Raw genomic sequence first — 14,800 nt, forward strand, 5'->3', positions numbered from 1 at the left:
TGTCCGGTTGGTTGACCATTACCAGTTTGTCAGTTTGTATCTGGAAGTCCCACAGGATCTTAGCTTGGTCATTCTCAACCACCTTTGGAGGTGTGTCCCATTTTGACTTTGGGACTTCCAGCTTGTACTCGGCACAGATGTTTCTGTACACTATGCCAGCCACTTGGTTATGGCGTTCCATGTATGCCCTGCCTACTAGCATCTTGCACCCCGCTGTTATGTGCTGGATAGTCTCAGGGAAATCTTTGCACAGCCTGCAACTGGGGTCTTGTCTGGTATGGTAGACCCCGGTTTGTCCTTCCATGAGGGTTCCTGCTCTTCCTTCCCTTGTTCCTCTGGTTTCTGCTGCCTGAGGTATTCACTAAGCACATCATCACTTGGGGCCATCTTCCCGATGTATTCATGGATCTTTGTTGTTTCATCCTGGATAGTGGCTCTGACACTCACTAATCCTCGGCCTCCTTCCTTCCGCTTAGTGTGCAGTCTCAGGATGCTGGATTTGGGGTGAAACCCGCCGTGCATTGTAAGGAGCTTCCTTGTCTTGATGTCAGTGGCCTCTATCTCGTCCTTTGGCCAGCTTATTATGCCAGCGGGGTACCTGATGACCGACAAGGCGTAGGTGTTAATTGCCCGGACTTTGTTCTTTCCATTCAGCTGACTTCTCAGGACTTGCTTTACTCTCTGCAGGTATTTGGTAGTTGCTGCTTTCCTTGCGGCCTCTTCATGGTTCTCATTTGCCTGCAGGATCCCAAGGTACTTGTAGCTGCCCTCAACATCTGCTATGTTGCCTTCTGGTAGTACAATCCCCTCAGTTCTGACTACCTTCCCTCTCCTTGTTACCATTTGACCACACTTATCCAGTCCGAATGACATTCCAATGTCCTGGCATTCCAACATAAAATGGGCATGAGTGAAATTTAAGCCCAACAAGTCCAGAACCATGTCCATTATCAAAGGTGAGCTCAAAGACCGGAGTTTCCACATTGATGGAACACCCATACAAATAGTATCAAAGATGCTAGGACAGACCCTAGTTGTGCCGGTCTTCAGTGAAACACTGAGAATGAAAGGAACCCATTTAATGACCCTAGTGAACCAGTTACCTCTATTCCAACTTATTGTTGCTGATAACCATACAGGATTGTAAAAACGTGTCCTATGAACTCAACTGAAAATTGCACATTTGCAGAATGATATAAGTCAGTGCCCTGAGAAAAATGCACAACAGGAAGAAGTCACACATACAACCGAATCTTGTTTTGGCTCATACTGTATATCCTTTAATGTCACCATTGTGGTTGTTAGGGTCTGATGTGAACTAAATTAATTCAGGTAAACCATCCCAATGATTATTTAATATTACAATACTTCTGAACAGTTCAATAAGTTATAAGACAATTCAGCAATCTGAAAGATAGGGAAGAGAATCACCATCTCGGCATGGAAATAAACGCTAGTATTAGATATGAGACTTGTCAAAGAATCAGTCAGTCATTGTTGGCCCTACAGTACCGTCAGTCAGAGTCCAGAGTCGGGTCGGTCCCCTCCCGGCCGGGTTCTTGCTGTTCGTCTGTCTTTCCCAAACACACACACACACTCCCCTTCACCTCAGCAGCATACTACCTCTTTTTGTACACAGCTCATTTTTGGCTCTCATGTCAATTCCCAAACTTGGCTTCCTGTCTTATCCAAAAACAGGAAACAGCTTGACTATTGTGTGTGTCGTTTCCCTTTTTAAACATGACCCTAAAAGTGAGCACTTGAACAGTTCACACAAGGATGAAGTTATGCCCAAGTTATGTAGCATCTTTTGGCTCTAGCTATAAATGTACTGTTAGGGGTAATCTACCACTCAGATGGTATTCTATTACATAGTCCACATTAGCTTGTAATTTGAACCACTACACCATCAATGCTCATCTACATCTTCAAAATAAATAACATTAATCAAATCCTGTCACTCTAAATTACAAGTTGTTTTTGGATTCACATTTGACAATTAAAAAAAACAGTTCAGTGCAAATTATTCTCTATTCACTATGAATCCTGTCTCTTTCAAACAGGTCCAAAGCCAGTGCTTGCCTACTGCAAACAGACTTCAGGAGCCACTACAAGGTCAAGCTGCCCCCCAAACTGCCAGGCATGCACTACAGTGTGGATGAACAGTGCCAAATCCTGTTTGGAACTAATGCCACATTCTGCAATGACATGGAGGTACAACACACACTGTTAGTTTAAATATCACATATTATTTAGTATATATATCACATTTTTGGTATGTCCAACCTACCCTAAACCCAGGAGATCGATTGAGATCTAGACTGTATGAGTTAAGTTACTTCAACAAAGAACATCTAAATAAGGACATATAATCAAAGATTAGAAGAAGTTTATTATGCAATGAGAGTGATTCATGGTCAATGACCTTTGACTTCCTCTTTGTGGATGCTGTGAGTAGTTTTGGTTCGGTTTTCACTGCTGTTTCACTGATTTAATGTTTTCCCAAAGCTGTCACATGTCTTCATGATGCCATTAGCCATCATTGTTCCTCTAAGGGGATGTACTTGCACAGATTTTAAAGGTGCAGGTTCTAGAAATCCAGATAACACTACCTTGAGACTCAAAAGCAAACCATTCTGCTCCCTCCACCCCTTCCTTTCCCTTCTCACGCAGGAATTGGGAGCTTGCCAGCCTGTAAGGCAGCCATAGCGACATGTCCCACTATCTAATACTAAATTAAAGCCTCAGTGAGAGAGGAGCAGTTCATTATGGCTGCTTCTCTCAGTCTCTTATATAGGTTCAGGTTTCCCTCACTTGTCTTTTCATTACAGTTTACTTTCACTCAAGTAAAATGTGAAGAAAGGCAAGGAAAAATGTAAAGAGCGAGCAAACAAGGAAAAGATTTCAGCCAAAGCGTCCAGTCCCCAAATGGTTTCCAATAAAGGGATGTGTCAGTCAATAAAAGACTTTTGTAAAGGATGGTCTTATGTATCCTCACTCATGGCTCCTCCAGCAGCAACCGTGGTCCTTGATCCTCCGAGCAGAAATAACAGCCCTTGGATGTCCTTGATCTTTGATTGACTTGAAAAAAACATCTGTTCAGGTTCGAGGAGGAGGTCTGAGGACAGAGGAACAACCCTATAAGAAACTTTGGAACTAGTCCAGAAGTACAGCTATATATTGTTTGACAGCTATGAGTGCCGACCCCTGACTTTGGCCTTCATTGATTGGTTGGACAGCAGAGGCTCGTTCAAAGGCTCGCTCGGGGGTGACTAGTTCAGTGGGTAGAGCAGTCATCTCCCAACTGGAGGGTCGAAGGTCGAATCTCAGTGCCTGCAGTCCACATGACGAAGTGTCCTTGGGCAAGACACTGAACCCAATAAATTTAACACAATAAATTCCAATGAATGTAGTTGTAGCATCCACTTCTGTATGATGACCACAGCACAGTTTTAAGCAGCATTTATGGATGTAACTACGTATTGTAGTGGCTGACACAGGTGAGCCAAAGTCATCCTGAGCCCATGTGGTTATATCGCTTATAGAAGAGTGACGATTCTTGATGCGGGGCCGTCTGAGGGATCAGAGAGCTCGGTCATCCAGTTGAGGCTTGGTCCTCATCCTTTACACACTGAAATCCCTCCAGATTCCTTGAATCTTTTAATGATGTTCTGCACCATAGAGGGTGACAGATCCAAATCCCTTCCTATCTTTCTTTGAGGAACATTGTTTTTAAACATTTGAATCATTTTCTCACACATATGTTGGCAAACTGGTGGTCCTTGGCCCATCTTTGCTCCTAAAGGGCTCAGCCTTTCCTGGATGCCACTTTTGTACCAAATCATGATGCAGTCATGTGTTGGCATCACCTGTTTCAAAAGGAATCATCATTTCATTGTTTTACCTCATTACTGGCCCTGAAATACAACTGGCCCAACTTTTTTTGGAATGTGTTGCAGCATCAGGATTGAAGTGAGTGTTTATTTTGAACAAAGAATAAAATTGATGAGGTATCACATCAAATAATATGCTGCTGTGTTGTTTTCAGTGGAATACATGAAAATACATGAATTTGACACTAAATTAATCTGATGCTGCATTTACCATGTGAATATTGGTATTTCTGTGAGAATTTCTTTTTCCATATTTTTTTATGTGTGTACCAGCACCTGATGTGTGCTGGCCTGTGGTGTTTAGTAGAAGGAGATGCATCCTGCAAGACCAAACTGGACCCTCCTCTCGATGGAACAGAGTGTGGAGCAGACAAGGTAAGACCACTTCTGATGGAGGATCTTGGTTGATTTACTTAAATAAAAACTATAATAAGATGAAATAAGATTTTATTTGTCACATATACAGTTATTTGCATACCATAGTACAGTACAAATAGTAAACCTGGCCTACTCCTTAGACTTGTTATGAATCTCTGTTATTGCCTGGGAGAGTTCTTTGTCCATTGATTAACAGGTTAGCCAGATAACTTTGTTGACAAGTTGTGTTGCCAAATTTGTTGGTGCTTAAAGGTCTCACAGGACTTGTTGTCATGGCAACATGTCCATAATCTCAAATCTGCTTGTGAGCAGGTTTGTTCTCCGGCTTATTTAGTGTAAGCAAGATAATCTGAGATTTAAGTGGGGTCAGATTAGGAAGAAACTCAGGGACATTGGAATGATTCTAAAAAGACATGAGTTTAATAAAACAGAGTATTGAGAGATCAGCAGGACCCATCCTAAGTTATTTTTAATCAAGTGGTGCAGTTTCAGTCAGGAGGGAATAATTAAATTATTTGTATATTGAAGTGCACTGCTAATGACTATGCATGTGACAAATCTATCTTCTCTTATTATATATACGTGCTTTTTAGGTTTTGAGCAGGGAGCCCAGGAAAACATCCCTGTGGGGCTCCTGCACTCAGGGTGATGGTGTTGCAGGTGAACTGGCCCACTCTTACTACCTGGGTCTGCCTGTGAGAAAGTCCAGTTCAGTCCAGTCAGTTACAGAGGGAGACATTTAATCTAAGGTCCTTGAGCTTGGAGGCCAGCCTGTGGGGGAATATAATGTTGAAGGCTGAGCTATAGTCTCTAAACAGCACCCTTTTTCTGTATCAGTGTGGGTGAGGGTGGTGTGCAGGTGATCTCATCTTCAGTAGACCTGTTAGGATGGTGGATGAACTGGAGTGAGTTGGTCAATAGTTTTAGGGATATAGCAGCAGATAGTATTTTAATAAGCCTTTCAAAAACCTTCATGACTAGTAAGGTGAGGGCTATAGATCTATAGCCATTTAGGCAAGACAGCTTATTCTTCTTTGGTACAGGAAAACACATCCTTAAAGCAGGTGGAGACCACAGATTTAGCTAGGGACTCATTAAAGATGGATGATGGTAAACAAACTAGTATGAATATCAGCACAGGATCTCAGTACATGGCCAGGTCAACCCTGTACCAGATTAATAAAATCCAGCCTGCAGTTCCCCTTTGTGCCACCAGGTGTCACAAAGCCTGATATTACGATAATCACTTTTATTTGGCCAAGCATAGCTGTCCCTGGTAGGCTAGTGGTTGAGGCACAGCGCTCTTGCTGCGGCGCCCTGGGTTCAAATCCAGGTTGCGTCAGAAAGGGCATCCAGTGGAAAACTTGTGCCAAAAGTCAAGATGTGAGTTGTCAGTGTGACAATTCGCTGTGGTGACCCCTAAATGGGAAAAGCCGAAAGTGACTTTCTTTACTTTTATCTGGCCAAGTACTATGTTACACACAAGGAATTTGTTTTTGGTACAGAACCGAGGCAGCCATCTGCAGCAAGTATAAGACCATTTACCATTTCAACAGAGAGTAGACGTGGTCCAGTGTGTTTGCCCCTCTAGTTGTACAGGAAACATGTTGATAACAGTCAAGCATAACCTGACTGAGGTTAGCCTTATGTCAAAAGAATTTACAAAGAAGCAACGAAGTCACTGGAATCTTTCAATAAGAGATTGGTTTACTTGCAGAAAGGAGACAAGTCAGCATGGGCATACAGAGTTGTCTGAATGAGCTTAGTCTAAACATCACAATATATAGGAGAAAGGGAACTCCCTGAAGACGTAACCCAGGCGTCAATCAAGTTGTAAAGTAGATTTAAAACAACAAAAGGAAGTTGAAGGGGGTTGCCCTGATAACCCCTTGGACACTAAACAAGCTGTTGCGCCTGTTTTATCTTCACATTTTATGGCAAGCACAGTTTATGGCTGGCTTCCTTTAAGTCTGGAGTGCAATTTGGTTGAACAACACACAAAGTACTAAAGCAAAGTAGAAACATGTCCTTCAGTTTACACAGGCAGTGTCTCACAGGTCCCTGTGATATGTGGTCTGTTCTGAAATTTTAAAATCCATTGTATAACATATGTTGGTTAATATACTGATTAAAACACAGTTTAAAACATACTTAATAAAGTAATTTTCATGACATTTCCCTCCTGATTAAACTTTTTAGAATCACTTTATTAACAACATAATTCTTAATCTTGTTCATCCCAGATCTTCATTGTTTAAACTTTCCCTTTCAGGTTTTCATTGAAACAAGTCATGTGTGGTTCACTCAGATCAGAATTAGGAAAGTCTCTTTTCAAACCCAATCGTCCAGTTCGTAGTGATTGTCTTCTCCTTTTTCCTTGTCACGGATCTGTCGGTACATTGTCTTAGTCAGAGCAGTGTCTATCAGTCCTCTCATCAGTCCCTGCAGGCAGGGAATGCAGCAGCAGCCACACACAACCAGCAGGGCTGTGGCCATGGACAGAGAGATCAACCCAGAAGGGATCAGACCACTCCACTTTCCAAACCAGGATTCCAGGAGGCTACAAAGGGGTTGTTGATGTCAGAGTTCACGGCCAGCTCCTCGGATATGGCAGTCAGTCCTTCAAGGGCCTTGGTGATGCTGCCAACTAGGGAAGTGTTGTTAGGTATAAAAGTACAACAAAACATGCCAAACATTTTACATACTCCTCCCCTCTTGGCTAACAATATATCTAGGGCCATTCTATTGTGCCACGACATGAGAGAAGTTGGGCCTAGCTGTTCTGCTATGCCTCTAATTGCATCTCTGGTATGATTCACAAAACGTTGTTGATTATAGTATAAGTAGTTAATCCAATCCACATTCTTATTTACTGTGACCCACCAGGAAAGAAAAGATTTGAACCCTACAGCTATTTGACTTCTAGCCTTAAATTCATCAGGTACTCCTTGGGGCACGCCAATTGCATCTAAGTACACTCTGCTGTTGAATGATCCTCTGGGCTTGCCTGTAGATCTGGTTCCATGATGTAGGTGGGATGCAGATAACAACTTCTCCCCCAGCTCCCTGTATTCTCTCAAGGAGAATATGTGAAACAGCATCAGCAGCTGCACCAGGGCACAGCTGCCACACCACAGTGAGGGGAATCTGGGTCTCAACTTGCCGTCTCCGCAGAGCCACCATATGTCTGCCCTTGAAACAGTTTGATTCACAAACCAGGTGGCAGAATAGTCACCACGGTCAGTGGTGATGTTGAAAGTCTCCTCACACCAGGCAGGCGGCAGGCAGTGGACATTCTTACCAGTATGAAGCATGTGTAATTACCAGGATAAATGTTCACCGAGGGAGGGACGTCACCTTTGTTTACTGGTGGATACAGCAAAGAAAGATTTGCAGGAAAAACCTTATCATGCAATTATACTATGCACTGTACTCCTGTAGAGTCTGCTATTTCATTCAGTTGGAGAGGAGCAGTTCCTAGTTCTGGTCTGGCAGTTGAACATACAATACAATTACTGACATCACTTTGTCATGCAGTAAAGGTAATCCATTCATCCATTCATTTTTATCAGCATATCCTGTTTCTAAGGCCATCACATCCTGTAAGGTTTTCCAGGTAACTCACTCCCTTATCCATTAGTGGTGTCTCAGTACTGTGGAGAGTATTTAAAGGAGGAGGGTTTTTTTTTTTTTTTACCTGCTTTTAGTAACTTCTATATGGAAGGCCCCTATGGGGTCACTTCCTCTCACATCCACATCTATGGGATACAGGCTGCTATCAGATATTTTGGCGTCTTTCTGAGTTATGAGAAGGGGATTACAGCTATTAGATGTACAGTCCTGAGGATGACTGTAGCCCTTAACTATGGTTAAATGATTCTTCTGTGGGGAAGTGGGATAATATCCCCAGTCTAAGAGTCCGGTGTTAACCACTACAAAGTTCCATGTGGGACAGTGTAGGATATTACCCCTCCCCCTACCCACAGGCCTATAAAGATTGCGGTCCTCGGCCTTAGCACAGATATACTTGTCCTCCCTAATGTACTGTTTTGGGTCTCCATCACATTGCATAAGGTTACACAGGTCAACTTTTGCCACTATGGTATCGCCCTCTCTGCCCTCTATCACAGGCACAGGGACACAAATTGCAAAGTATCTTTTATTTCTTGATTTTTATCACTACTTGTGGTGCTTCAGCGCAGAGCCAGGAAAGTAACAAGACTACAACTATTCCTATAGATGATATGATTTAGATGCCGATACCACTGGTCCTGTTTCTGATTATACTCTCAGGTCTAACATTTACAGGTGGGGTTTGTCCAAACAGTCCCCAGCTGGTTTTCTGATCCTCCTCTATTTGTCCCTTTATTATTTTATGTCACACCCTATGCTCCTATTGGCGTTGGTTTCTTCACTGAGTTTGAGATGACGCTTCCCTATTGGAAAAAGTCCCCTTTGTAATCAGACTTGCTGCCTTCAGGGAGCGGTGGTGTGTAGCTAACTGTCCTTCACCTATTTTATGAGGATAAAGGCTTTACTAGCTTGCAGGGGGACAGATGAATCCAGGATGTCCTCTCAGCTATCTTTACTGCTGTAGGTGTAGTGAGCAGTACCTGGTATGGACCTTCACACCTTGGACTGGACCAGGTCTTTCTTTTAATCACCTTCAGTAGCACCCAGTCGCCAGGTTTCACAGTTTTAATCTGTGGCTCAACTGGTCCCCCTGGAACAGAATTAACTTAAACAATCTCCTTGTATGTTAGCGTTTTTGCCATATAATCTGCCAGTTTGTTCAGCCTTTTCATCTGAACGCTGGAAGGGTTTTAGTTGTGGAATAATGTAAGCTCTGCCATACATTAACTCAAAGGGTGTTAAACCACCTGCTGTAGGGGTTACATGTATGTTTAAGAGTACTAATGGCAGGCAATAAACCCAGTTCTTTCCAGTTTCCTCGATGGTTTTTCTTGGTTTTGCTTTATGAATGCCATTATGTCTTTCCACTAAACCTGCAGATTGTGGATGGTATGCACAATGATGCTTCAGATCTATGTTCAGAGTTTGAGCTAACAATGATATTGCACTGTTTACAAAGTGAGTTCCATTGTCACTATATATTTTTTCAGGTATTCCATATCTGGGGATTATTTCCTTCACTAGTGCCTTTGCTACTGTGTAAGCATCTGGAGCAGCTGTGGGAAATACTTCAACCCATTTAGTAAACATGTCTATTATGACCAGGCAGAAATTCTTTCCCTCACACTTGTTTAACTCTATAAAGTCCATGCAAATGTGTTGAAAAGGAAATTGTGGTTTTGGAAATTGACCTCTTTTAGTTCTCAGGTTTCCTCTTACATTGTGGCGAGCACATATTGTACAAGTAGCACAAAAACTTTTTGAGTAGTTTGAAAATCCATATGCTGTGAACACTTTACCTATCATCTCTGTCATCCCTCCTGTTGAGACATGACTTTGTCCATGGCTCAAAATTGCAGCATATCTGAAAAGACTATGTGGTAGGATAGGTTTCCCTTCTTATACTCAACATACAATAGAAGAAAACAGATGCTCAAACAGATAAAGAAAACAGGATACAATTTACAACAGGATACCCTTTGGTCCCAGGTCACATCTGGTTTGGCAACCACAAGGGCATAGAAAGGTTTATGACCATGCAATAAATGGTCTGAGGTCACAACCACACAAATGACTGCATACCATGACTTGAAAGCATCAGCTAAAGAACTTAAAGGGTGTTATTTTAACAGGTTGTTATTTTAACAGGTTCTATTCCTTTTATTAGCTACTACATCTGCAGTTCCTTTTGACCAGAGTGTTTCAGCTATATCATTTAAGGCTGCTTCTTCCTCTTCAGTTAAAGTTAAAACCTGTCACATGTTCTGTTTTTTGTGTCCCTGTAAATGCACAGCAGTTTTAGCTTGAGTCACCCACTGCAGTGTGGATACAAAAACTTGTAGAGTCTCATTATACTCTGTGGTCTCATCTATTCTCTTCCAGTCACAGGCTTCTTCACACATGGTTACAAGTATTCCCACATCTGCCCACTCCATGTCTCTTGGCTTTGCTAGTGAGATGTGGGTTGTCCTTGTGGAGCGATAAAACTTTTTCATGTTTGGTTTCAGCTCACAACTTGCTCCTACACATCCTTTCTTGTCCCAATACAGGGTTTTTATTGTTAGCTGGTTTTGTCTTTCCCTCATGAAATGCCGTTCATACTCTGTGTCTGACCCTGACGTGTACTTATAGTACATTGTGCAGTGCAGATCATTTAAGTTCATAAAATCAGAATGTGGTGCAGCTTTTTGTTTAGCTTTCTCTATGAGGGATGTTGTGACAGATGCAGGTCCGATGTTGACCAGATCTAAGCTGTACCAGTAATGTGGTTCCCCGTAGCCCTCCATTATTGCTATTTCTTGTAGTCTCTGTGCTCTGAGCCCATCATCACAGGGGATGATGGCTATGTTTAGCGCTGTTAGTAGAGCTCTCAGACAGACACAAGATAACACCACTTGACATTTGCAGCTTAGCCCTGTTTTTTCATCTTTCACCTGTACATGTTCAGATAGTTGTTCTTTATGCACTTGGCCATTTGCGGCTTTTACAAAGATTGCATCAACAGAGGATAATACATTTGGTACATCATCTGGGCGGACAACTTTTTTTGAGGCTCCTGTGTCGCACCAGAATTTTACTTGGTGCTGTCCGATTGTCAGTGTAATTTCAGGTCTCTGTTTGCTGAACAGAAGAACTTCTACATGTTTTAAACACAATACTTCATTCTTGCCCTCGTCTTTTTTTAGTTTTTTTGTTCTGTTTCTCTCTTTCCTAGTAATACTGACTGTTCTAGTTCTCCCTTTTGTCTCTCCCTTCCTCCCTGGTTTTTACAGTTGCGGGCCCAATGTCCACGCTGACCACAAGCATAGCAAACATCTCAACCACCCCACCCCTTTCCTCTGCCTCTGCCCCTGCCCCTACCTCTGTTCTCTGCCATTACAAACACTGTTCCCTCTTCTAGAGCAATAGTTTGTCCTTTTTTCTGTTGTTTTTTGGGTTTAAAGTGTTGCTCAGAATGTCTCACATAATCTAGTGTATTTGTGAGGCGAGCAGTGGGATGATCGATCATGTGTTTCATAATGAAACTGCTGATCTGGGGCAGACAGCCTTTGAGGAAAGCATTTTTCATTTGTTATTCATATGGACTGTCGTTATCTGCATTTGGTGGAGGCTGCATGCTACTGTGATTATCAAATACCTCTTTTAGTCTTGCATAATAATGATCTACGTCCTCATCATCTTTTTGTATGCATAGGTTAATTTCTATCCAATTTGCTCGTGCTCGATGCCAACTATTTCCCATTTTTGCACTATTTTGATTTGCAGAGGGATGTATATCTAATCAGTTCTTATTCTAGGTACCTTCACATATACACCACCAGGTATTTCATGACACCATTGAGAGTATCTACCTCTCCCCCCTTTTTTTCCACCCCAAAAAGAAAAACTCTCATTTAAACACATTCACACTCACACATACAAAACATAGACTAATGCCAACGCAGTTCACTGGTTATAATCATTGGTCTTACTGCGGCACAACTCACAGTCCAGCTGGTTTTGTTGTGGTTCAACTAGTTTATCTTTTACATGCGCACAGAGTTATTTATTACCGTTAGCCTTCTCACACATGCTATGGACTCTCAACTTCTTTTTTCTCACTTAAGCCATTTCTTACAAAGAATCTTGAAAATAGGAGGAAATTTATATCTCTCTCTATTTCTAACTTGGGTTATCTTGAAACAGGAGTAAGGATCACACTCTGTCAATGCATATTATTAGGCTTCGTTTCTCTGACTATTTAGTAAATTGGGTTAGAATAAAATGTTGTCACATTTCCCTTCAGTCCAAAATACAAGTCATCACCGTTTTGTCACTAACAATACGTCATTCACACAGTTTTCTCCTACCTTATTCCAGTGAAATCATGCTTGTCATCAAAAGAATCCTGTCACCTTCCTCTTGCCCAGCAGATCCTGGCCTCACATTAGTCAAAACGTCCTTGGATGAAGAACGTGACTGAGGAGTTTCTTAAAGGAGGACTCGAACCTCCCCCTGTGCACGGTATCAGGTCCAAACCTGGGTGAGGGAGAGGATCCAGCTTGAAGGACCAAGTTGTCAAAAGAATTCACAAAGAAGCAACGAAGTCACTGGAATCTTTCATTAAGAGATTGGTTTACTTGCAGAAAGGAGACAAGTCAGCATGAGCATACAGAAATGCATTTCCTGTTGAAAATGCATGTGGATAGTAATAAAAGGTGAAAGAGCATCCTGAAAATGCCTGAAATCAATTGCTGAAACAGCTGAAAGATGAGAAGAAATGGCTGAAGTTCTTTGTTGAATAATCTGAAGGATGAGATGCAATAAAGAGGGAATAGCCTTGAAGAGCTGAACATTTTGATACCTGAAATAGGTGAAGGTATGCTGAAGTAGAATTTTCCCATTCAGTTGAATCAGGGAAAACTTTCAAAATAAAGCTAAGTATTTAAGATGTATGAAGTTTAGAAAAAATCTGAATAGAAGCATGAATGTCCTTGAGCAGCTGATAATTTTCTTACCTAAAATAGATGTTAGGTCCACTCGGTGCGACCTGCCTCTCTTCCACCTTTCTCTCCCCTGCTCTCTTGACCTGCGGGATCTGCACCTCAGCTGTGTTGCATTCCATAATTAGCAACTCGCTTGTTGGTGTGCACACCTGGGGTGCATCCCGATGATTACCTTCCTCCTTATTTATACCTCTTGCAGATGCTCCGTCATCGCTGGAGCATAAACTTGCATACCCCGTAACAGACCTATACTCATGGTATGTATCGTACATCATTTTGTTTTCCACGCTGACAGTTCCTGTGCTGTGGATCTCATTTTGTACATTGGTTATTTGTTTTGTGTTATACGTCTCTAGACGTCCACGCTGACAGTTCCTGTGCTGTGGATCTCTTTGTATGTTTTTTTTTTGTTCTTCCATGAGGTTAGCCTAACGTTATTTTGGTATCCACGCTGGCAGTTCCTGTGCTGTGGATTTCCTTTTCATTTGCCAGTCTTCCTGGTTGGTTTAACTATTCACCTGTCCATCATGATCCTCCTACTCTCCTGGTCTCCTCCACCATCTGCCCTACTTTGCTGTTAAATGTACATGGACTATGATACGTGTTTTTTTGTTACATTGTATCTTCCCTATTAAACCACTCTTGAGTGCTACCACAGTTTAGTCCCCCTCACCAGGAGGGTGAGGGGGACTAAACCTTAACAATAGATGAATGTATGCTGAATTTGAATATTCCCATTCATTTCGATGGGGCAAGATTTTCAAAATAAAGCTAAATATTTGAAGTTTAGAAAAATTCTGAATAGAAGCATGAATGTCCTTGGAAAGCTGAACATTTTGATACCTGAAACAGCTGAAAGTATGCACATTTTCAAAATAAAGCTGAATATTTTAAAAAGTATGAAGTTTAGAAAAATTCTGAATGGATACCTGAATGGTTTTACTAGCTGAAAGTATGCTGAACTAGTTGAATGCTGAAAAATGTATGGAAGAAACCAGAAAAATAACTAGAGAAATGGATTTTCTGAAGAAAATGCGTATAGATGCTGAGTGCTGAAAGATGGCCCTGAAAATGCTGCACATTTTGACACATGAATGGTTTTGCTAGCTGAAAGTATGCTGAAGTGGAATTTTCCCATTCATTTGAATGGGGCAAGATTTTCAAAAGAAAGCTAAATATTTCAGTATGAAGTATGAAGTTTAGAAAATGTCTGAGTACAAGTATGAATGTCCTTGAAGAGCTGAACATTTTGATGCTTGAAATGGCTGAAAGTATGCTGAAGTGGAATTTCCCATTCATTTGAGTGGGGCAAAAAGTTTCAAAATAAAGCCAAAAATTTCAAAAGTATGAAGTTTAGAAAATGTCTGAGTAGATTTATGAATGTCCTTGAAGAGCTGAACATTTTGATACTTGAAAAAGCTGAAATTATGATGAAGTAGAATTTTCCCATTCACTTGAATGGAGCATGGTTTTCAAAATAAACCTAAATATTTCAAAGGTATAAGGTTTACAAAAATTCTGAATAGAAGCATGAATAGCTGAAAGTATGCTGAAGTAGAATTTCTCCTTCGTTTGAATGGGGCAAGATTTTCAAAATAAAGCTAAATATTTTAAAAGTATGAAGTTTTTAAAATTCCTGAATAAAAGCATGAATGTCCTTGAAGAACTGAACATTTTGATAGCTGAAAGTATGCTGAAGTAGAATTTCCCATTCATTTGAATGGAGCAGGATTTTCAAAATAAAGATAAATATTTTAAAAGTATGAAGTGTTTAAAATTCCTGAAGAGAAGCATGAATGTTCTTGAAGAACTGAATATTTTGATAGCTGAAAGTAGAAGTTTCCCCATTTATTTGAATGGGGCAAGATTTTCAAAATAAAGCTAAATATTTTAAAAGTATGAAGTTTAGAA

The 14,800-nt window shown here is 41.2% G+C and overlaps 1 protein-coding gene across 1 annotated transcript in view; it reads left to right on the plus strand.

Moving 5' to 3' along the window:
- The window catches only part of LOC109951632 (A disintegrin and metalloproteinase with thrombospondin motifs 17-like), a 199,476-nt gene that overhangs the window by 74,109 nt on the left and 110,567 nt on the right, over positions 1-14,800 (plus strand). Inside the window, exons 7-8 of the mRNA XM_020586235.1 lie at positions 2,064-2,214; positions 4,167-4,268. Of these exons, the coding sequence (XP_020441891.1) occupies positions 2,064-2,214; positions 4,167-4,268 (253 nt within the window). The remainder of the gene's footprint in view (positions 1-2,063; positions 2,215-4,166; positions 4,269-14,800) is intronic.

The sequence above is a fragment of the Monopterus albus genome, unplaced genomic scaffold, assembly GCF_001952655.1.
Source record: "Monopterus albus unplaced genomic scaffold, M_albus_1.0 scaffold399.1, whole genome shotgun sequence".
In the NCBI taxonomy this organism is placed as follows: Eukaryota; Metazoa; Chordata; class Actinopteri; order Synbranchiformes; family Synbranchidae; genus Monopterus; species Monopterus albus.